Source organism: Medicago sativa, chromosome 5 (genome assembly GCF_051527215.1).
Source record: "Medicago sativa cultivar Bolivia chromosome 5, Bolivia_mono, whole genome shotgun sequence".
Classification (NCBI taxonomy): domain Eukaryota; kingdom Viridiplantae; phylum Streptophyta; class Magnoliopsida; order Fabales; family Fabaceae; genus Medicago; species Medicago sativa.
In genome coordinates, this window is record NC_140753.1 from 4624180 (window position 1) to 4648381 (window position 24202).

The 24202-nt window shown below is 33.0% G+C and overlaps 3 protein-coding genes across 3 annotated transcripts; 1 reads left to right on the forward strand and 2 right to left on the reverse strand.

Annotated features, from left to right (window-relative positions):
- Positions 1 to 2020: 2020 nt before the first annotated feature.
- Positions 2021 to 7686, reverse strand: LOC146919345 (Cell cycle regulated microtubule associated protein). The gene is made up of 18 exons (XM_085712692.1): positions 7097 to 7686; positions 6902 to 6997; positions 6726 to 6800; positions 5993 to 6137; positions 5611 to 5722; positions 5367 to 5417; positions 4877 to 4974; positions 4711 to 4786; positions 4554 to 4616; positions 4211 to 4297; positions 4001 to 4059; positions 3838 to 3916; positions 3155 to 3220; positions 3002 to 3064; positions 2774 to 2848; positions 2637 to 2681; positions 2428 to 2516; positions 2021 to 2349 (listed from the first exon to the last, which is right to left on the reverse strand). Exons 1-18 carry the CDS (start codon positions 7299 to 7301, stop codon positions 2331 to 2333), a joined length of 1503 nt encoding a protein of 500 aa, XP_085568818.1. The 5' UTR covers positions 7302 to 7686; the 3' UTR covers positions 2021 to 2330.
- Positions 7687 to 15059: 7373 nt separating this feature from the next.
- On the forward strand, positions 15060 to 18025 carry LOC146919346 (1-aminocyclopropane-1-carboxylate synthase 6-like). The gene is made up of 4 exons (XM_085712694.1): positions 15060 to 15451; positions 15680 to 15811; positions 16760 to 16920; positions 17009 to 18025. The coding sequence occupies exons 1-4, from the start codon at positions 15098 to 15100 to the stop codon at positions 17853 to 17855; spliced, it is 1494 nt and encodes a 497-aa protein (XP_085568820.1). The 5' UTR covers positions 15060 to 15097; the 3' UTR covers positions 17856 to 18025.
- A 166-nt stretch (positions 18026 to 18191) lies between these two features.
- LOC146919347 (putative LRR receptor-like serine/threonine-protein kinase At1g12460) lies at positions 18192 to 22233 on the reverse strand. Its single transcript, XM_085712693.1, has 3 exons — positions 22067 to 22233; positions 20009 to 21432; positions 18192 to 19909 (listed from the first exon to the last, which is right to left on the reverse strand). The coding sequence occupies exons 2-3, from the start codon at positions 21178 to 21180 to the stop codon at positions 18409 to 18411; spliced, it is 2673 nt and encodes an 890-aa protein (XP_085568819.1). The 5' UTR covers positions 21181 to 21432; positions 22067 to 22233; the 3' UTR covers positions 18192 to 18408.
- Between the last annotated feature and the right edge of the window lie 1969 nt (positions 22234 to 24202).

Sequence of the window (24202 nt, forward strand, 5' to 3'; positions counted from 1 at the left end):
CTCTTCCTTGCATTAGTAGTAAATTCTTTTCAATTAATCAACAGTACTGTAGTGTTTATATGTATAAGCTAAGCACTGGAAATTATGTACGTTTACGTGAATGACACAAATTCTTCTTCTTAGCTCTATTATTACATTAAGTGAAAAAAGGCTCTATTATTACATTTGGTCAGTTAAAAAAAGCTCGATTCGATTAAGTTCAGGAACGTACTCCACGTTCACATTAATAAATTTAATTGGAGCATGTGTATATTAAGAAATTTTACTGAAAATACGTACAGTTGTATTATACTTTGTGACAATTCATTTGGAAAGAGTTCACATCATTACCTTTTTTTTGTATAGAGTCCTACAGTAACCCAAAAATTATAAGGGAAATATCAAATTACATTATTGGCGTGTAGAACAAGACATAAATTGCACAAAGAGGAATCTTACAATTCCTGGGAGATAACAATATCATTGATACCAATAGGAATAAGCCTAATGTAGCCTCGCACAACACAGCGAATCAAGTTATTGACAGTATTCAAATATGATTGTCTTTGATGGAGAAAATCTACGAAGAAAAAGAAGTTCAGATTTTTAAAAGAAAATAAAAACCAAGTTGCAATGAATGGTTCTTCTTGGAAAAAAAATTACAATGATTCTCATTTGTTCATTTAGTGTTTCTAAAAGAAGTAATGAGCCTTTTAGACCAAATAGAAAAGACGTAACGTTTCTAATGCACACAATTCTAATTTTTAGGTATGTGTTATTAAAGTTTAAATATATGCTTGATATCTATAAATATAACAATGTTAGTTTTAGTCATGTAAGTTGTTTTGGATTTTATGACTCAAAAGTTAGAAATGGTCATTTTTAGTCCTTAACATCAACAATCGTTACAACAATGATTTTGGTTCATTTCCGAGCTTTGAGTTAGTTTGTGTATGGTTTATCTCCTCTTCCATTGATAGTCAAGTGACATTAAGAATATAAACATGTTTTATAGTCTTAATTAGTATTAGTATCTAGCTTACTACTTGTTAGCTCTTCTCATCAGATATAAGTATTTGTTTCCTTTTAAAAATAAAATAAACTTGTAAGTTTATAGGAGCTTATAGAAAAATTGGATGAAGAAGCTTTAGAAAAGGTTAAGATGTAGAGTTTGATTTTGATTTATGCGAAGAACTAGTATCTAGAAGCTGAGCATATGTTCAATCAAATAGATAGCTAGAAGTTGTGAAACTATTTCCGTGTTCATTCTTTACAAATCTGTTTCACTCGTGGTTGAATTTAAAAACATAAACATAGATTAATAGATTGATTGAAGGAAGTTGCTATATATCGCGAGAAAATATCTTACGAATGTTTCACGGATTGCAAATTGCTTTGGTAACAAAAAAAAGGTGCCCCCACTTGCTAACATGGCGGTCAGCAACAATAAAGGTAGGAGTGTTTTAAACGGTCGTGAACAAACTTTTCGCTTTATACAACATTTTCCTTAATTAGAATTGTGTTACTTTCTTTCTAAGGATGCGGAGGTAAATTTATAAACATGTTTTTATTTTGAGATTTGGATTACAACTTAGATCTCTAAATTCATTATGTAAATATTATTCTTTTAATTCAACTTAAAAAAGTTTTGAGTGTGTAAACCATAGTCATTAATTGTATTGTGAATTTATTGATGAGCATCATTGTGCGAAGAGAAGTGTTATGAATACTCTTTATAACTCACTTTCTTATTGGGCGAAGTTATTATGGATCCCACATTTTAAAAATGGATCTCGTGTAAAGTGATTAAACTTGCATGAATTTCATATAATAAAAGAGTCGGTGTTAGAACGGATGTTGAAAAAAGAGTGTTTTTAACATTCCTCTTCTACAAATACTACTATGGAGATACTATAATGAAGTTTGAGTACCACCACCGCCACATGTTTTACTGTACTAGATTAGTCCTTTAACTCATTCATATTTTTAATGTTTTTACTTTTTTACTCTCATAACATGAAGGAAAGAAAACTTACATGGCTTTCATCAGTGATTAGTCATTACTTTTCATGAACTTTTTGTTAAAAACAAAACCCCGAGTGGACCTGAGTTCCACTTTCTAGGAGTATTTGTACAAGATACAAGCGATCACTTAGAAATATATGCTCACTTCTGTCCTAACAAAGTAATTTTGTATGATTCTTTGTACAGAAAGAATAATCTAAGAAGAGTTGTTGGGCACTATTAGGTTTTGTTACGTCTCCATCGGCTCTCTAGTTAGCCGGCAAAATTCTGTTGCGGATAACTAAATTTTGTTGCAAATTGCTTCGATTGTAGTTGTCGCCTGGCAGTCACCGAATTCCCAGGTTCCTGAAGCATTTCAGTAAAGAATTGAAATAACAAATCCAATTGAACAAACATGAAAGCAGTAGCACCAACTATGCATACCTCCTTGGACTCAATATTGTACCAGCTTCGTTGATGCAACCCTCACTCCCTCTCTGAATTTGCTTTTCTCCAAATATAAAAGGCTTTTCCTACATCATTTGTCAGCCAAAGATGACATTTAATGTCTATATGATGTTTCACTAAACTTAAAGGAGGAACAGAACAAGGATGGATATTGTTATATTTTTAAGGCAGGGATAGATTTTTACCTTTTGGTCCAGATGAAAGGAATTTCCCATGTTTTCTTTTAAATCCTTCACCCAAAAAGAAATAACTCAATATGACTAAGAGAAATGAAAAGTAGTCCAAAATTCTCACATTAAATTTAAAATTATAGAAGGAAAACCTTGAACACTCTGAAATGAGGACCTGGTTTCACCTTAGAACCACTATTTGACTGGGCTCCAGATGTTAGGGACAACTGATTACATTTCAAAAAAGAAGAATGAATGAGAATTGTGAAATTAAATATCGTTACGAAGTGAGGAATTTATAATGCAAAGTGGGATCTAATAAATTCAAGAAATTACAACAAACCAGAGAATGATTAAAGAAAAACTTAGTATGAATTCACCTTACTAAAGAGGTCAATTGGTGGGTTATGCTGAAGCCTCTTTTCTGTACTAAAATTGAATTCCTGTACGAATTAAAGTAACATCATAATTCATAACATGTGATCTCGTTAAACTTTTCCATCCAAGGGGTGACAAAGTGATAACCAACTCACCATTGGCACAGTGGTTTCCTGTTTAATGTTGCGGAAAACACCAATATCTCCTTTACTGGAAAGTATCTGCACAACATTTATACAGTACAGCGGATCAAACATATAACTAAGAAAAGAAAGGTATATTCTACTTGATACAAATAACAGAAAAATAAAGAATTCTATTAGAAATTTATCTGAATTTCCATCTTCTCTGATACACCTTTCGAGAACTAGACAACTTCAATGATAATGATCATAGTTCATTTAACTATCATACTCTATTAGAATAACAAACACATATAACGATAATACTTTTATTACAAGGTTTAACTTATATCGACTTTAAGTACAATAAATCTTTTTATTTTTTGAAGGCCTAGTACAATGATAACTTTAGCTCAATAGAAATAATGTTTGTGAAGTAATTTCATGTAAAATCAACATTGTGAATTTTGTTGATCAAGATCAGATGGTTCATATTTCATTTTTGTATTTCAAATCTGATTTTGTGATGTTGGAATATGAGCCATTGAATCTTGAGCTAACCACCTATATGTGCTGACTGCGGTGGCTGCGAGATAATGACTGCACACAATTTGGATCTGACATGCACCCTTTAAATATAATTCAATCAGCAGCAGCGCAGAAAACAGAAGTCTAAGTATCTTCTTCCTAATTTTTTTTTTACAGTGTCTGATTACCTTCTTATTAAATGGTCGAGCTTTGAATCCATGACTATAATCCAATCCATCATGCTTTGGAGCACCCATCACAGATGGCCTGTGCAGAGATAGCAATTCAAATTAGTACTATTGTTTCACGGACTATCAAGTATGAACTGTCATTTATCATGGCATTTATTACCTTCTCAAATTACTGATTCTATTTTGTGGACCAGAAAACATAGCATTTTTGTCAAAATCCTGCACACAGCAAAAATCAGTCTCCCAGAGATTTCAAAACCAATGTAGTTCAATATAAATTGGGTATAAGAACATCGAATAACATTGACAGTACAAAATTATGCAAAGAAACACAAATGTTACTACTTGAAATTGTACAAACTCAATTAACCTTATCAGAATCATTGCATGGAAGTGTAGATGATGATGTAGCAGATGTGTGCTGCATGGCCCTCTCCGATGTTTTGAGGTGAAATTCCTTAGAAGCAAGACAACAAATGTGAGCTTCTGGATAAAGAGTGCCGAATAAACTTGTTTGTGTGATTAATTTTTGGTTCAACTGACCTCCAATTATACTCATTAATGTGTACACAATGTTTTTCGTTATGTCTAGGTTCAGCGTATCATATAAATTTAGTAAGCAAGAAAGTTAGAACTTATCTTTCCACTCTTTATAAACAGGATCATAAAATGGTGATAAAACAGAATGAACTATGAAAGTTTCAAGAGCTTACTTGAAATTCAGGCAACCGTGCAGGGGTCCTCTTATGAAGAGGTAATGATGGAGCATTAAGAATCTAGATTATGAGCATAAATAGTTAGAGGAGAGGATAAAAAAGACATACCAAAATTAACCTAACAATACTAAATTTATCTACAGAAAATACCCACTTTTCTGTTTATTGGCCGTGCTTTGAATTTGGGTACAGCCACTGTCAAGTGTTCTGCTTCAGCAGCATTTTTAGGTCTGGAAAGCACAAACAATATCCTTACTTCATTAGATGAGGAAGAAAATTCAGCTTAATTAAAAATTTCACCGAACAGCACAATAACAAACCTAGTCCTTTGTGCTCTATGGAATGTTTCTAGCTCGGGCACTCTAGGAAGCGTAATCTTGGGCTTGGAATATCCAGCGTTTTGATCAGCAGCTACAATCTGCAAGTGTATACAAATTTAAAGACCGCCATCATGTGAAATTTTTTACTTGACACTCAAAAGATATACGGCACTTTGTCTAAAGGATTATTTTCAACTGCTCTTGCTAATCCAATTTGTAATGGAGAACTCTACTTAACAAACCATTATTTAGTAAATTTTCCACCCATAATAGAAGTATTCTATCAGAATTACAATTGTATGTCATCTGTTTACAAAATGCAGTAGGAATAGAAAGTAATGGATGACAAAAAGTGCTCAATATGATATATATGGTAATGGGACACAACATAAGCACTATGCAAGCCATATGAAATGTATTTGGCAGGTTTGCACAAACTAATATCTAATATTAATAAGGAAGTACTTGTATAATGCATTAGGATTCATACCTTCTTAGGTGCCTTGTGGACAAAATTAGCTTGTTGCTTCACATCACCAACCTGTCACAGGAAAGATGTGGTAAATATTTCAAATGCTGTCTAAAATGAATAGAAAATCAACAATATTATTAAAGACTTATCTAACTTTCCATTTAATCTAATGGTTCAAGTATTTCCATGCTACAAATCAAACATGAGGCCAATTTTAATTCTAATAATCCATAATCTATCAGAGGAAAAAGGGTCTACTGACCTTGCGCAAGAGACCACCCTCTAATTTCTGCCGCTTGGTAGATTGACTCTCTATCTCCAAAGAGTTAGCTACACTAATCTCCTTTTTATGCACTTGTTGTACCTTCTGAAACCTGAAAACAACAGAAGTTGTAAATGACGAAAGGAAATGCAGTTCATTTGGCATCCAAAGATTACATAACTTCTTCCATACTAGTTCAACAGAGGCCAGAGTATCAAAAGGAAAAAGTAAGGAAGCAATGCAATAGTACAACATTTATGGTAACATTTCAAACGCTTGCAAATTAATCTGTTAATCGAGTGTTGCTTCACTCTTTAGCTTTCCATAATAATAGTTCATGTCTTTTCATCTAAGATACAGGAGAAGTTCCTTCAATAATCACCTTGAACCAACAATTTGAGGGGGCCGATTTTGCTTAGCCAACTGACTAGCTGTAGGTTTCATCAGCGTTGATGAACGCTTCACCACAGCAGATTTAGACTTGGAATTCAAACCTTCGCCAATTGTTCTGCTGTTAAAGGTCATTCCTGGAAATAGTGTAAAACACTCAAATTTTAAAATGAAATATTGAGATACAGACTATCAGAACAGATACAGATATGTAGATAAAAATTCAAAAACATAATAGAAACAGAATCTAATGAATTATCAGAAAAGAAAAAAAGAAGGGGAAAAAAAAAACTATAGTTTACAACAAAAATTGCCATGGCACAAGATATTAATTCAAACAGTTGCGTGAGCACCTCAAACTCCTATTACGATTGGCTTATTTGAGCTTATCTATTGTCATAAGCACTTGTGAGAGTGAGACTATTCGGTAGAACTTGCGAAAACAACTTATTTTCACAATCACTCCAGGATAGCTGATGAAAACAACTTATATGAAAACAATTCGACTTTATTTTATCTTTTATAATATACACAAGCTTATATGATAAGCATTTATGCTATAAACTTAAAAATAAGTTGTTTATCCAAACAGGACCATATAGATTAGGATTTGAAAAAAGAAATTCGCAAACGCAATGTTATCACAATGCAATTAGTGAATTCATGCGTGACGGATTATAAAATGCAAATTTCTACAAAAACTAATTTCTGATGAAATTTATTACCTGGTTGCACAACATTTTGATGAACTCCTCCGAATAATCCAGACATTTTTTCACTCGCATTCACGGAATTGGAACCTAATCAAGTAAAAACCAGTTAGATTATAAAGCTATTCGAAAATAATCATAATAATAAAGTAAAAAAAGTTGAATCAGATGCATAATAATGATAATAATACCAAAATGTTGAAAAACTTTAGGTTTAGGATGAAGATGAACGGTGTTTGAATTTGCAAACGCGACTTCTTCATTCATCACAAGATTCGCCGCAAATGCTGAAACCGAAGAACAACGATAAATATAAAAAAAGATGAAGACGATCGGTTATTTAAAGAAAGAGAGATAAAGAAGAAAAGTTGAATGAGAGAACGAACGAGAAGGAGGATAAGTTCCGGCGGTTTCGAACCAGCGTTCAGGTTGTGGAAGTTGAGTTAGAGATTGTTCTTGTTGTGCAGTGAAATCGAAGAAGCGAGGCGCGTCGAATTCGTAATCAAGATCAGTTTCAGATGAATCAAATACTTCGTTTTCTATTTCCATCATCATGATTTCTTGCTTCCACATTCCAACATTGTTTTCCATTTCAGTAGTAGTAGTAGTAGCTTCTTTCAAATTTCATAACGCTTTCTTTAAAAACTAAACTAAAATTGAAATCTAATGTGATTAAAAAATGGAAATCGTAATCTAGTAATATATCTAATCATATAATAATAATAAAATTAAATTGATGAAGTCTAAAGTCTAATGTTAACATTGGGTAATGCATTTTGTTTTTTGTCTTGTTGCGCCGGGACCTGTGAGAAATGAGAAATTGTGTAACGACTACTAATAACGATACAAAATTTGAATTTTATGGATAGATGGACGGATTTACCCTTTTGTTTGGATATATTGAATTTCTAATTTTATTTTATGCCTTGTGTGGGTTTTGTTTTGTGGTCACTCTCTGATCTGCTCACATTCTGTTCTGTGTCCATTGTGCATCGCTCTGCAATTTCGGCGCATCTGCTATTCTTTTTCGCAACATTGTCCCTATTATTAAGGCTTCATTGACATTGCTACTTGAGCAAAGGAACACCAAGGTGGGTGGGTCCACTTGCCTGAGCAAAGCATCATTTTGTGGGAAATACTTCTTCATTCTTAATTATAAATATTTTTTAAAAAAAGTTTTACTTAACTTATTCGCTTGAGGAACAAGTTAATACTCCCTCCGTTTTAAAATGAGTGTCGTTTTAGCCAAAAAAAATTGTTTCAAAATGAATGTCACTTTCGGTTTCCAATGCAATAATAACTTTTTCTTTTCAGTTGTACCCTCCAATTAATACTCTGCACACTACTTCCAAAGTATTACTTTTAAAACTAACCAATAGTTAATAAGGATAATTTGGTAAAATAATCATTCTCTTTCTTTTAACCATTGCATTTCTTAATATGTGCGTAAACACTTAAAACGACACTCATTTTAAAACGGAGGGAGTAAGTTAAAAATATAAGTATTATTTTGGAATTTGTGTATTCAATGATGTGAAAGTTTAAGAATTTATATTTTTAATATAAAATTTATTTATTACTTTTTTAGTTCCTTAACTTGTGCTCTTAAGGTACAAATTACCATGATCCTATTTTTAAATATGAAAAATGGTAATGAGTGTTTCCGAAGTACTCTTTGAGGGACTTAAATGTAACTTTTTTTTATAAAAATGCATTGGAAATTAAATTATTTGACTTTTTTAAAAAAATAATTTTCTAATTTAGAATGTTAAATAGTGTCTCAAGGATACTCGTTAACAAGACTCTTTAAATATAAACATTTATACAAATTAATAAATATATTTATTATTTTGTATAAAATGTTGAAGTATATTAAGTTAGTACAAAATGTTGAGACATTGATACCATTTACTAGGGTCGCCCCAATGTATTTTTAGGCTGAAAGTGAAATTTAAATAGAGACATTTTAAGTGCGTTTAGAGAGAATAAGACAAAATTAACAAAAAAAAATCATAAGTTTCCTAAGTCAAAAGTAATTTAATATGATGTATGTTAGACATTAAATAAATATGAGTATTTTGTCGGCTAGAAATCAAACTTTGGTTTGTTACATTGCGAGAGGATATCCTCTTCTGCTATAATCAACTCCGTTAGTGCACGACCTTTTTAATATATATATATATATATACACACACACACACACATACTCCCTCCGTCCCTATATCTAAGCACCCATTTGATTTTATTTTTGTTCCTAAATGTAAACCCCTTTTCAAATTACTAGATGCATTTATTATTTTTTTCTAAACATACCCCTAATTAATACTACTAACTTGTCTTGAAATATGAAAAATCATATTTAATACACATACAAACAAAGGACAATTTGGTAATATTAACACACAAAACAGACACATTAATTACATTGACAACTTTTCTTAAGAAATGTGAAAAATACAAAGAGAGCTTACATACAGGGACGGAGGGAGTATATGTGTGTGTGGGTTTTGCTAGAAGACACCTTTAAGTTATTCTATGAGCATTTGTTAAATGACACCAACTAATTTTTATGAAGATGTCTTTTAGTAAAGTTATAACTAAAAAGTGAAAATCACACCAACTCTATTCTCACGCATAACCTTTCCTTTACCGAAATAAAACTGATACATTCTGTAAAGATTAAAACCGCACTGAAAAACGAAAAGAAGAACAATAGGATATGAAGAAATCTAGTGAGTGTGAGTCCTTCTTCTCCTCCTCCTCCCTTCTTTGGCTGAGTTTGGGAAGGAATTCCATATCCTAAGCAAGGTCCATATGGTGGTGGAGCAAAATCCACCACCACGACCGGAACAACAAAAATAAGCAATGTAACGCCCTCCTTTTTATTTAATTATTTTAATTAGTTTTAGAATATATTTATATATTTATATGATGTATATGAGGGATATATGATTTGTTGAGATTAGATGTCTTTTTATAATTTAGTTAATATATTTTGTTGAGCGATATTTTGTTATGTTATATGTTGGTATTTACTAGCATAATATATTTGTTAATTGTTATAGATATATATTTGTTATTTGGTGTATTATTATATATTTAGTAGAGAAATATTATTTATTAGAATATGAGGATTATTAGTGTGAGTAAAATTGGAGGTTAGAATAGAAAGAAGAATAAGTTGTTGGGCCTAAATAGATTTGAGAAGAATACTTTAGTATTATAAATAGAGAAGCTTAGGTTAGAAAGAGTTTACCAAAAACCGTTTTTTGGAAAAGAGGAGAACAAGAAAGAAGAGAAGAGAAGAGAAAAGTCAAGAGAAGAGGAGAAGAACTTAGGGAAAGAAGAACGCTGCTGCTGATTCAGGAATTAATCTAAGGTGAGGGTGAGACTATCTTCCATTAATATTAAGTTGTTAAATCATTAGATTACATCTAACAAGTTGGGGAGAGTTTGTGAGAATTTGAGAATTAGGGTTTTGAGAGAGATTTGATGATTATATGATGAAAACTTGTTGAATTGATGTAGAAATTGTGTACAAACCTTAGATAATCATTAGGATGATAATTAGAATCAGTTTTGAGGTTAGCACCATGAGATTAGGTGAAACTTGAAGAAAATCTGCATTCTGCCCGAATTTTGATATTAAAACTGGTATTGATCGGTGCGGAATTGGTCTTAGGTGTAAACACGAAAGTTGTAGGTATGGATGTTAGCTTTCTAATGTCGTTGGTCTCAAGTCAAAATGATTTATAGAACTTGAGTTATGGTCAAATTACTGCACGTAGGTCACAGTGAATTTTTATGGACTTTCAGCACAACTTTTCCAAATTTAAAATGAAAACTGGTATTGATCGGTACAGAATTGGTCTTAGGAGTAAACATGAAAGTTTTAGATAATTTTGTTAGCTTTCTAGTGGCTTTGGTTTGACGTGAAAATGATGTTTGGTCTTTGAATTATGATGAAAATACTACAGAGAGGTCTTAACCAAATTGTACGGTGACAACATTCTCTGTTTCATGTTTTTGCGTTTTGTTCATATGTTTCTGTTTTGAATTGATCCTTGTTGTAAACATGAAAGTTGTTGATATTTGTGATATCTTTCCAGTAGCTTTGGTTTGACATGAAAATATGTTGTGGATAATTTATTATGTTTTTACAAAGATACATAGTGAATTATTGTTGATGTTTAAATACGATGTTATATGAAGTTGTTTATGATTGATGAATATGATGTTTTAAGATGTTGTTTATTATCATTTGATATTGTTATATTATGATAAGACATGAATTATTTATGTGATCCATATGTTGTCAAGATGCTAAGATGTTAAGATGTTAAGACGTTAAGATGATAAGAGTTGTTAAGTCGTCGAGTCGTTATGAAGTCATCAAGTTGTTAAGATGTTATGTTATCAAGATGTCAAGATGTTAGGATGTCATAGATGTTTATGAAGTTGTCTAAGTTGTACGAAATTTATGTCGTTGCATTAGAGTTGTGTCGTTGCATAGTCAGAGATGGGGGCTTAATGCCCGACAGGTCATTTATGACCTTAGATAAGAGCGCTTAATGCCCTGGTGGCACCACATGCATAATGAAGATGTCTAAGATGATTTAAGATGATTTGAGAAGTAGAAGTTGCATAGTCGAGTCGAAGTTGTTAAGATGTTGAGATGTCAAGTTGTTAAGATTGATAAGTTATTAATGAAGTGCTATGATGAATGAAGACGAATGATTTATGATAAGATGTCACGTGAGTTATAATTATGTTGATATATGAAGTTGATTACGAATTTGATTATGAAGTTGATTTCGGTAATGCTATGTTTTGATAATAATACTTATTTGAAATTACATGATTATGCTTATGATTATATTTGATATTAGGTGTTGATGCTTATAAATAATGTTTGATGAAATGTGGTGACGTTTGTGATTAATATTGATGTTATGTGATGATTGTTGGAGACTATTATTTGATGTTATATGATGATGTTAAGATTAGTAATTGATAATATATGAAGATGTTTATGATTAGTATTAAGATAGTTTTACGACCAATATAAGAAGATTAATGACACTAGTTAAGGAAGTTTAAGTTGTTAGATATGATTAACGAATTATAAGATGTTTAAGTTGTTGAATGTACTTTATATGATTTATATGCTTAATATTATTGTTTGAGAAATCTCACCCCTCTGTTTGGAAATGTTGCTCTTCGTATGGGTAACTTGCAGGTAACCAGGATTAGTTGCGGTCGTGAGTGGACTCCTCACAAGTGTGTCTTAGGTGCTCTGATACGTAACAGGATGAGATTATGTCTTCTATTTCTATTCCTTACGTACTACTTATGGATTTTTATGAATAAATGTTGAACAAGACTTGAGATTTTTATGATGAGGCCTGCGTGCCAAAGACTTTTTATGTTGAATGAACTAATTTCGCTACGAAGTTTTGAATTACTTATGTTAAATGATTTTGAAGAATAAATTTCTATTTATTCAGTTTATGAATTTTTAAGAAGTGTAGCATTCCGTTAAAGTTGAATTACTCTAATTTTTAATTATGAAATTTTTACGTTGGGAAAACGGGGTGTTACAAGCAACAACAACAAAGTGATAAACCTGAAGAAAAAAAAAAGACATAGGAAAACAGAGGAAAAACATGAGAAACAGAACATAAAAATTAGAAAATGAAACACAAGATATATATCGCACGCACGCATGCGTGTTGAAAATAATATTTAATATAAACTTTATGGGAAATGTTAACCAGTGCCCCGGGGGCATTGGTTAAGGGAGCAAATATAGTAACTTTTGCATCGAAAAATGTGTAATCAATTTCTCAAAAGTCAAAAAAGTGTCTTTTTTAATTTAATTTTTCCTTTTTTAGATACCTTAACCAGTGCCCCGGGAGCACCGGTTAACACAACCCAAACTTTATTTACCAATTGTTAGAGATCATAAAATAACAAAATAATATCGAAATGATACAAATATAAATTGATTTTTTACTTTTACAAATTTTAATTACACACTACTTGTCTTAATATATTTAAAATAACCGACATCGAATTCAATTGAAAGAAATCTGAAGGCAAAAATAATTTAAGGTTCAAATAACCAATAAAATACCTAGCATTGAAATCAAACTTACAACATGAACTATAACTCTTCATTTGCATACCACTTGAACTTCGAGTGAACATGTTTACGAAATTTTACGTACGAAAATATTTTTAAAGATAAAAATATGAGGTCTAATACGAGGCCTAAAAAACTCAGGGGTCTAATACCTTTGCTTTCGTGGCAGCCCCTTAAGCCGACCCTGCTATTTACACCATGACAACAATTACTAATTGTCATGTGAGCACCATAGCATAACACTACACATCATCAAAGTAACAAAAGACATTCGAAAATAACTTATTTATAGAACTATGTCGAGATATTAACGTGTATATAGTATTAGTTTGTAATTTTCAACAACTATTCGAGACCTTTTTTAAGGATTTATTTGGAGTTAAAATGTTTTTGGTCCTTATAAATATACAACTTTTCATTTTAGTTTTTCTAAAAATTTTGGGACTAAAAGTTAAAGAAAACTTTTAAATGCTCTAAAACAAAAAATTGAAATATTTACAGACAAAAAAATATATTTAACCCACTTATTTTTAACCACATTTTGTTTTGTCCGGAGTAGCCATTAGTGAGGTGCCACAAAATAAACATTGAGATTGGGAATTGATTGGTTGGACAATGGATATCAAGTTCACATGTATTTGCTAATCAAAATCATTAGTTAAGAGTGGATAAATTAGATTATTAGCTTATAAATGCTTAAATTTAAGGTATAGTTGTTTAAGTCCTTTAAATACAATTCATATGGTAAAATGTTAGTATATGAATATTTGATATGAAGAGACTAAGTTCCAACATGCAATCTTCACTTCTCACCGTTTACTATGTGTAAGTTTTACATTTAGATTCTCTAGAAGAAGAAAAAGAAAAATCGTTTCATAAGTGACATTTTTACATTAGTTATATACATCATTAAATATCCTACTAATGTACTCCCTCAGTCCCAGAATATCTGAGCCAGTTTGGTTTTTCACACAGATTAAGAATAATGTATAAATAAAGGGGAAAGTGGAATATATTGAATTGAGAATGATGAAAGTAATATTAATTAGAGTTATATTGTATTGGGAATGATGAAAGTTGTATTGAAAATTGAAATGATTCAATTATTTTGGGACACATTTTTTTTAGTAAATGGGTCAGATATTCCGGGACGGAGGGAGTATGGATTAACTTAGTTTAAGATGTTGACACGTCATTTAGATAATGTGCCTAATTGTCGATAAGTATTTATGACTTTTTTCTTAAGGGACTATTTTGAACCACGTATTTTTTGGTCAGGAGGTGCCACAAAATATCCTACTAATGTTAATGCAAAGCATCCTTAGAAATTAGAATTGGTGATTGATAGTTGGGCCGTGGATTAAGTCAATATAATTAAAGTTGCTTTATAAATTATATCACTTCGATTTTGTCACTTTTTTTAGATATTTTATCATTTTATGTTATTAATACTATTAATGATGTGAGTTTTTTCCATACTCATTCTTTTCAATTGAACTTATGTTGATTTCAATGTATTGTAGCAATGCAAATTAATGGATATTTCTATTCTAGTAAAAAAAAAAAAAAAGGCCTTTTAGAACTAAGCTGCTATATTGCAGGACTATTGATTATTGAATTGCAGGACAATTTATTCTTCAAAAATTTAGATTACTTCCATTCATTGCTATGATGACACGAGCTGATGCTTAAATTGTCCCGTCTAGCCAAATGAAAGCACGATTGAATGGTGCATAGACCAATAGGCACATGCATGAGTTGAAAATACAAAAAATGGCTGTACTATATGTAATACAGCATGGAAACAAACAGGATCCAACAAATATAATGAAGGAAGTATGCCAAAAATTAGTAGAAGGTTGGATTTGGAATGGTTGGAGGAGGATAGCGTGCAGCCAGCCAGCTATACTAGTTAACTGATGACTAAAATGAGCGGCAAATATCGTAGAATACCCCAACAAGGACCCGCATCAGATAAAAAAGAATAAGAGATGAAATGGACACATAAATCATCACATCCTTCTATTCCTATCTCAACACCCAAAACACAACAGCGAACTCAGGTTGATCCAATTGATAAAGAGTTAGTTAGTACAACCTTGTTTATCGATAATATCTAAATTTTTAAGATTTGTCCCAACTTTGATTAGTCCGAGACTCAACTAAAAAAATATTATATTATAATATGACATAAACTTAAACTCAAACTCAAGTGAGTTGGCAATGGTTTAGTGGGAATGAGATGAAAATTATAGTGCCTTTGCAAGGAGTTGTCCAAGGAACAGGGGGACTTTTTTGGGGTTCAGTTATTCCTTGCGCTCTTTTCTACTTTCTTCAGCTTTATTTTAAGACACGTAACCGCCAATCTCCTCCTTCCAACAACCTTCCGCCTCCGGAGCTCCCCCCCGCCTTGTCACGCTCTCTCTCAGCTCGGGTCAGAGGCTCAACCGCATCCGTTCATATTTCGGGTCGGGTCAATTCCATAATCGCAACTGACTCTCCTTATCACGTTGGTTTAAACAAAGTCGCAGATAATCCCTATCATCGGATTCATAATCCTGATGGTGTTATTCAACTTGGTTTAGCCCAAAACACCGTGAGTTATTATTCCTTTTCTCTTCTCTGTAGGCATGTCCCGGTGTTCGACATGTGTCTGAGTCTGATACGTGTGATTATATTCAATTATATCATTTTTTTTAAATTACCATTAGTGTCGAGGTGTTAGTATCGTGTTTGGTGTCCAGTGTGTGTCAGTGTTTTATGGCTTCTCTCATGTTATTTTTAAAGCTACGATTGCATTTGTGACTGTTCTTGTTTGTTGTAGCTATGTGTGGATTTGATTGAAGAATGGATTCGTCACAATGGAAGCGCTGCTATACTAGGGACACCATCAAATTGTGGTTGCCTCAGTATCACTGACCTTGCTACTTACCATGGATTCATGGACTTCAAAGTGGTGGGTAATTACTTCCTATCTTGTGCCTTTGTTCTTCCTGATTGATTCAACTTGTTACTCAAGATTGAATCAATTTTATCTTGGTTTTATTTCATATAACTTTTTAGAGTAACATTTTGTTAACTGCATGCATCCAAAGCTATGTAGCATTTTAGATTGAAGGTGTGTTCAATGTTTGTACTTGTCAGACACTAATTTGACACATGTGATTACTTTCGATTACTTCTATTATCTCAAATTAGTATATGCACATTGAAGACATGTTCGATGTTTGATATGTAGCGGACAATACATATATAGGTGTCATGTCCAATGTCCGTGCTTCATAAATCCACGATGAAGAGAGAAGAATACAATAGAATGAAAACTAGATTATAAATACTACTAAAAGCCTAAAAAACTAAATTACCAATTTACCATCTTTAACACTAATATATATTATATAAGAATAATCTAACACATCTTCCTAGTTATTTTAGTTTTATAAACTAACCCATTATTTCAATGTCATTTTATATACAAATATTAAACTGATTTTTAGGCCATGTTAAACAAAATAAAAACAAAAATTATGGTCCATGATCTGTTGGAAGACCATGGACTATTTGATCCAATATGAGGATCTTAAAGCTTGCTAGATAGATGTCGCGGTCGTAGACTGTAATGTGTGGTTGCACGAATATGGTGTGCATAACATTTTTAGTCATCTCATATCTATTTATAATCTAGTTTTATGCATACTATTACTAAGGTGTGTATTAACTCAAAAGCTGAGTGTAGTCATCTCATTTTCTAGGAGGGACTTCTAATAATTTTATTTATATATAGATGGGTGTCCTCTCTATCTATCTGGCATATGCTATGCATGCCTTGCATTCACTTGAAGTTGCTCTTTTAACTACATCGCTACAAAGCCTTTGTTTCTATCTTAATTCTCGAATCATACAGGTTGTGGCTGGTTTCATGTCTCAAGTTTTGGAAAAACCAGTTTTCTTCAACCCTTCACATATGGTGCTAACTGCAGGTGCTATCCCTGCCATTGAAATTCTAAGCTTCTGCCTAGCAGATAATGGAAATGCATTCCTTGTTCCCACGCCTCATAGTCCTGGGTAACTGTCAATTTCATATCTCCAAAATCCTTGTTTAGTTATCTACTCTTCTGCAGGCAATAATGATAGTTTTAAACCTATGGTGCAGCTTTGATGAGGCCGTAAAATGGCGATCTGGGGTGGATATAGTATATGTTTCATGTCGCAGCGCTGATGACTTCAACATAAGCATAACTGCACTTGACCAAGCTTTCAACCAAGCGAAGAAACGTAGTCAAAAAGTTCGTGGAGTCATAATATCAAACCCTTCGAACCCTGCTGGCAAATTATTAAATCGAGAAACACTACTTGATCTTCTGGACTTCGCTAGAGAGAAGAACATTCATATAATCTCTAATGAAATATTTGGAGGCTCTGCTTATAGAAACGAAGAGTTTGTGAGCATGGCAGAAATCATGGAAGCGGAAGATCATGATCGGGACAGAGTTCATATAGTGTTTGATTTGGCAAATGAGCTATATGTTCCAAGTTTTAATGTAGGAGTTATCTACTCCTATAATGAGAATGTTGTGGATGCCTCCAAAAAAATGGCACAATTCTCAACTGTCTCTGCTCCAACTCAGCAATTGCTTATTACCATGATTTCAGATACAAGGTTTATTCAAGAACTCATAAAGACTAACAAGTTGAGGCTGCAAAAAATGTATAATGCATTTGTGGAAGGATTAGAGCAGTTGGGAATTGAGTGCACCAGAAGCAGTGGTGGCTTTTGCTGCTGGGCTGACATGAGTAGATTCATTCGTTCCTATAGTGAAAAGGGGGAACTGGAGCTCTGGGACAGATTGCTGAATGTAGCTAAGATCAATGTTACTCCGGGATCCTCTTGTCACTGTATTGAACCAGGATGGTTCCGTTTTTGTTTTACTACATTGACTGAAAATGATATTCCTGTAGTAATGGAACGAATCGGGAGAATTTTCGAGACTACAAGTTGACGTGGCGTCAATTATTTCTGCAAATTTCATTGGTTTATTGATTCTTTATTCTTGTGATGAATCTGACATCACTCAGGAATAATCACCTGTTTATTTGTTTTGTATATTGCTCAAGAGGACGGGTATTGGCCATGTTGAAAGTCAATCAAGTTAAGCAGTATGTGCATAAATCCCGAGTACATTCATGAACTGATGCAAGTTTGTTTACAAAAAAGCGTCCTCTCCTTTGTAACCTTTAACGAATAAAGACAATATTGAGGGAAGAAAGAAACAAGCAAAGAGGATTCAAATCGTAGGTAGTTTTTGTTTTGTTTCTCCCCTGAAAACACTTGAAAGTTGAAACAATGGAATGAACAAATGCCTTTTATTGCAATGTTACAAATTCTATATAAAAAAAAATGGTAATACAAAAATGAATACAAAAGAATTTTCATCCTCTCCTTCCCCCCCTAATAACCAGTGTCGATCCGGATCTCCTTCCACATAGACCTTGAAGAATGTAATTATTAAGCAATTACTCTAACTCTGAGTTGCAAGGAAAAACTCTTACTGGTTAATGAGATTCCGATCCATCTCTGATGGACTCAAGGACCTGAACAATCTCAGCCATGCTTGGTCTTCTTAAAGGATCCTCTGAAGTACAAATTAGCCCTAATTTCATAACCTGAATCAATTCATTCTCAACAAGTCCTTGTAAATTCCTGTCAAAGCAGTTTGAAGCTGAGCCAGTTTCCAACAAACTTCTTACATATTCACACAAAACAACAACCTCATGTGTGTTTATACTTTCCACAGGCTTCCTCCCTGTAACTAGCTCCAAAAGAATGACGCCGAAACTGTAAACATCACACTTCTCACTCTGCCTAAAGCTTTGAGCCAACTCTGGTGCAACATATCCAACAGCATTGTGGAACTTGGTGAGACCGAAATTATCCAAAATAGGTAGCAACTTTCCTAATCCATAATCAGATAACTTGGCTTCATATTTTTCATCTAAGAGTATGTTAGAGGATTTAAGGTTGAGGTGAAGGATCGGAGGGCGACAGTCATGGTGGAGATAGGCAAGGGCTCTTGCAGTTCCAAGTGCAATTTGGAACCTTCTAGACCAATATAATTCCCTATTGCCTCTACTTGTGCTGGTTCCAGGATATCCAAGCCCATGTAGATTATCATAGAGATTTCCATTTGAAACAAACTCTGACAAAATCAACTGCATTGAAGAGGACCAGTAGTAACCTTGAAATGCAACTAAATTACAGTGTTGAAGGTTTCCTAGTCGCCCAATTTCATTTTCGAATTCCTCTTGATTTCTGATCCTTCCCAAAGTCTCAAGCTTCTTCACAGCGATTGAGACGTCACCTTCAAAATCGGTTTTGTAGACTGTACCAATCGATCCGCCTCCTATCAACGACTCCTTGTCAAGCAATGCTTTGGTGCCTGCCTCCCAATCTTCATATTTTGATGGTAAACTTTTGCTGAAGAGAACCAACTTTCCAATTATAACATTTGATGATTCTGTTGATCCTAGAGGTGTACTCTCAACAATCATAATTTGATCATTGTCTTTTTTTCTACGTCGGGCCCTAATACTCATGATGGTCACCAAACAAACCCCAGTTAGAATCACAGCTGCAGCAACAATGGCAACAATAGCAGACACACTGAGAAGTTTAGTCTTCCCAGGAGGTGAAGATGGCGATCTTGTTCCGTTTGCAGAGCAAGTGATGTCTAAAGGAGCACCGCAGAGAAAAGGATTATTGGAAAATGCAGGTGCACCAAAATGCTGTATTGTTGCAATATCAGGAATGACACCAGAGAGATTGTTGAATGAGAGATCAAAATGTGTCAAGTTATTTAAATCTCCAAGTGAAGGAGGGATTGAACCAGAAAATGAATTATGTGATAGATCTAGGAATTGGATCCTTGATAGGTTTCCTAGGCTTGAAGGGATGCTTCCCTTGAGCTGGTTATGATGCATGTCAAGGGCTTCAAGATTTGTCATTTTGTAAACAGACTGAGGAATCTCACCGTCTAAGTTATTACCGGAGACATCCCTGCAGCAACACGAAAGAATGAACAGATATTTGATTCACATTACAGAGGTTCGATCAAGATAATAAACAACAGTTTGAGAAAGTTACAGCAGAACTCACAGCTCAAGAAGAAACTTGCAATTTGTTATGTCAGCCGGAATTTCGCCGATGAGGTTTAGGTTGTTCAAATCCAGCAATTCAAGCAGTTCAATGTTGCCAAACCCCTCAGGAATCATTCCGCCTATCGAGTTATTACCTAATTTGATAACCAATAGTCCTCGCAATTCTTGAATATCAACTGGGATACTCCCTTTCAGCTTATTCAACTCCAAGGACAAGAGCTTTAAGTTCTTGCATCTAGTTATGCTAGAGGGAATAGCCCCATCCAAATTATTCCCTGAAGCATCAAAGACCACTAATCTCTCACTACATGCAGTGATATCAGGAATTTGTCCTTCAAACCCATTATAGGATATATTGAAATATGTAAGATTTTGCAGTCCTAGGATGCTGAATGGAGCCAAATCAGTAAATCTATTACTACCAAAATCCAAATGCATTAGACTATGGCATCCAGAAACGTGCTCTTCCACACTACCTGATAAGGCATTGCTTCTCAGTGATACATAAGATAACATAGGAATGTCACATAGTCTAGAAGGGACAACACCACTAAGATTATTGAAAGAAAAATCAAAACCTTCAAGGTTAGAGCAATTCACCAAAGACACAGGAATTGAACCAACAAGATTGTTATGAGAAAGAGAAACAAACTTAGTTTTATAGCAGTACCTAAACAAAGCTGAAGGTATCTCCCCATTGAAGCCATTCTTTGATAAATCTAGAAAACGAATATTAGGCAAATCACCAATGAAATCCGGGATCGAACCGGATAACGCATTGGAGCTGAAATTGATCTTCCACAATGAGTGAAGATCAGCATAATCATCTGGAATATTACCCGAAAATCGATTCCCAAACAATGTCAATATCCTCAACCTCTTCAACCCTGAGAGTGCTGGTGACAACACCCCACCTAAGCTAGTGTTCCAAAGCACAATTCTTTCTACAAATCCTTCTATGTTACAGAAAACACCTGTGTAACCTTGACATGGGTCTCCACCAGAAACCCATGAACTCAAGGTATTGTGTGGATCCTCAGTGATGTTACCTTTGAACTGAAGTAAAATCTCTTTCTCAGTAGCTGGTGAAACCGTTGCAATAGACCAAAACAAGCAGAGAATGAAGCAGAATAGAGCATGAAAAAGATGAATTTGACACTGTGTTCTCATGCTCAAAACAATGTGATTTGTGATCACAGTTTAGACATTATTGTGTTGTTTTTTCAGTTACAACGTTTAAGGTTTTGTAAAATGTCGGTCCAATGAGAAACAAAACATCAATATTGTTGTCACCAACATGTAGCATTCTCATTAAGAGGACTGAAATGAAATTGAAGAAGAGAGAGAGAGAGAGAGAGAGAGAGAGAGAAAAATGACAGCTTGAACAAAGTGAAGTTCTTTAAACCAAACTACTACTACTACCTAGGGGTGTTCAAATCCAAACCGATCCAAAATAAAACCGCAAACCGATCCAAAAAAACCGAAAACCGCAAAAAACCGAATATACTTGGATGCGTTTGGATGTTGTTTTGTAAAAACCGCTAAGATCGGATCGGATTTCGGATCACTTTTTCAAAACCGAACCAAACCGAACCGAACCGCAAAAATAAATATTAATACTTATTTATTCTTTTATTAGTATTATAGATTGCATTATTATGTTGTTTGTTAAATTTTAATCTTATACATTGCACTAATTTAATCTATATTATTATTACTTCATATGTTTCAAAAATAATCGATAATTTTCATACTATAATTTTATTTTTTTAATATATTTTGCATCAAACCTATTATTTTACCGTGTTTGTGTAATATTAATATTAATAAAAAAATTATATTCTTCAAAAAAGAGTAAATAAAAAAATATATTTTGCATTTTGGACATCCAAAAACCGATCCAAATTAAACCGCATATATTTGGATCGGTTCGGTTCGGATTTTTTTAGAATACTCATCCAAACCGAACCGAACCGCATGTGATTTTTATTTTGGATCGGTTGACATTTTGCCTCAAAACCGATCCAAACCGCACCGCGAACACCCCTACTACTACCCATTATATCTACTTCTTCTACCTCAATCAATCATCTAGAACAAAGATTCTAGAATGTTTTGTGTGTTAAAAAAAATGATTTGGCTTTTGTGGGGTTGTAAAGGGTAGCATAAAAATGGAAGCTTTAAGTTGTCTTAGATGAAGAGAGAGAAAGAATGGAAGGCAATGAGGAATGGGGGGAGTAAATGTAAAAATGTACACCTTGCACAAATGGTAGACCAGAAGAAAAAAAAAATTATTGAATTATGTACTATATATATATGTTATAGAAAAAAATGATTATTTGCTTTTATATATATAAAATCGGATGGTGTATTTGATTCTTTAACCATTTAATTTGATTTTTGATTGATGCATATAAGAAAATATTTGTTCAAAACAATCAATCTAATGAATTTCAATTACTTTAAAGAGAAGTAGAAAATATTTTAGTTAATATATATATATATATATATATATATATATATATAATAATTATAATAATAATAAATGAAATTTAAACAATTAAGATGGTGGAAATGGTGGCTGTAGCTTTGCTGGAAAGGAAGCAGGTGAGATATAAATAAATTTTCTTGTAATAGGTTTTGTGATGAAACAAACATGTATAAATTAAATTCAGAGATTGCCAACAACTGAAGGTTTGAACCACGTGCATTAGAGTTTTTTAATTTCCTCCTCTTTGCCTCTCTATTTATTTATTTATTTAAAATAAAAATTACTTTATGAAGCAATGATACCCTTTTAACTATGTAAATTTTCCCAAATTTGTGTATGTGATTGTGAACAAGAGAGTTACTTCATGGTCCAAAAGGGCACCTTCATGTCCTCTCTGTTGTGTAGGTCCAGTATGTGTAGCCCAGCATTTAATCTTCCCCACCAACCAAGTCACCACCACCATCACTATCTTCACAATAACTATGCCAGAGAAGATAGGTAATGAGTTAGGAATATTGGGAAGACCAAATTAAATTGAACAAGAAATAAGTGGAAATGAAAGAGTCAAGTACTTTGTGTTTGTTTGTCTGTAGTACAGTTTTCTGGTGGAGATTAGTTTGCTTCTATTCAATCTATCCGTTTCGTTTTACGACACTTTTACTTGGAATTCCTCTTAATTAACTTTAGTTAGTTAATCACATTTTTGTTAAATAAAATTAGTTAATCATATCAAGTGCTACTCAACATGGATCGACTGCAGTCACACATTTTTTTTTAAGACATATTCGTGATCGTTGAATCGAGAATCAAAATCAAAATCAAAATTTGTATTAATATTGGAACTATTATGTGTTGACTCTAGGAATGTGTTGCCTAAATGGTCAAAATATTTACCTTATACATAACTAATCACTTCTAACATCTAAAAACTAATCACTTTTTACATTTACAAATTATGTCTACAAAACTAACCTAAAAAAAACATTTATAAATCATTCTCTTCCTTTTTAGGAATTATTCTCAATTCTTATACATTACGATTTTTTTTTTTTTAAACATTGTATAATTGAATGAATATTCTATCTTTGTAACAAACAAAAAAAAAGAATGAATATTCTATTTTAAGAAAAATGTATGTGGGATAGAAAACTGATTCTTGCCATGTTGCAATTGCTTGTTGTGTTGGGGATTTTGGCCATGTTGAATATTCTATTTAAACATTTTTCCTTTTGGTTATTTAATTGTCATAAAAGTCTTTCTCTTTAACGTTCACTTCATTTTGCTCAAATTTGTTCTTTTGCATTTGACTAGTAAAGTTGTACAGAATTTCTTCACTTCTATTCCGACCTTTTCCTTACCTGAAAGGGATTTTTTTTTCCCTTGCGTTCTTAATCAACGGTTAAAAATAATAAATCTTCCACATGCAAATTGACACATTTATTAAATGTATTTTTTTTTTTTTTTTACAAAAGAGGGTCAAAGTCCCACCAGAAAACTAAACAACTGATTGAACATGTCTAGGAAAACAAGTCCCATAAAAATCATCAAAAAGAAACTTATGGAGCTCACTAGGTGAATACTCCAATCTAGTAACAACAAAAGAGTCTAAAGAAAGGCTAAAGGTCGCCAACCAATCAGCACAACGATTACCCTCCCTCCAAGTATGACGAAACTGTACATGCCAATCTAAAGTCAAAAGGT

Coding starts and splice junctions, on each gene's coding strand:
- LOC146919345 (XM_085712692.1), bottom strand. CDS start 7,301: ATGGAAAACAATGTTGGAATGTGGAAGCAAGAAATCATGATGATGGAA. Junction 4,975..5,366: donor TCCACAAGGCACCTAAGAAG/GTATGAATCCTA, acceptor ATACACTTGCAG/ATTGTAGCTGCTGATCAAAA. Junction 4,617..4,710: donor CACGGCCAATAAACAGAAAA/GTGGGTATTTTC, acceptor CTCATAATCTAG/ATTCTTAATGCTCCATCATT.
- LOC146919346 (XM_085712694.1), top strand. CDS start 15,098: ATGAAAATTATAGTGCCTTTGCAAGGAGTTGTCCAAGGAACAGGGGGA. Junction 15,812..16,759: donor GATTCATGGACTTCAAAGTG/GTGGGTAATTAC, acceptor CGAATCATACAG/GTTGTGGCTGGTTTCATGTC. Junction 16,921..17,008: donor CCCACGCCTCATAGTCCTGG/GTAACTGTCAAT, acceptor CCTATGGTGCAG/CTTTGATGAGGCCGTAAAAT.
- LOC146919347 (XM_085712693.1), bottom strand. CDS start 21,180: ATGAGAACACAGTGTCAAATTCATCTTTTTCATGCTCTATTCTGCTTC. Junction 19,910..20,008: donor TGCAAGTTTCTTCTTGAGCT/GTGAGTTCTGCT, acceptor GTGTTGCTGCAG/GGATGTCTCCGGTAATAACT.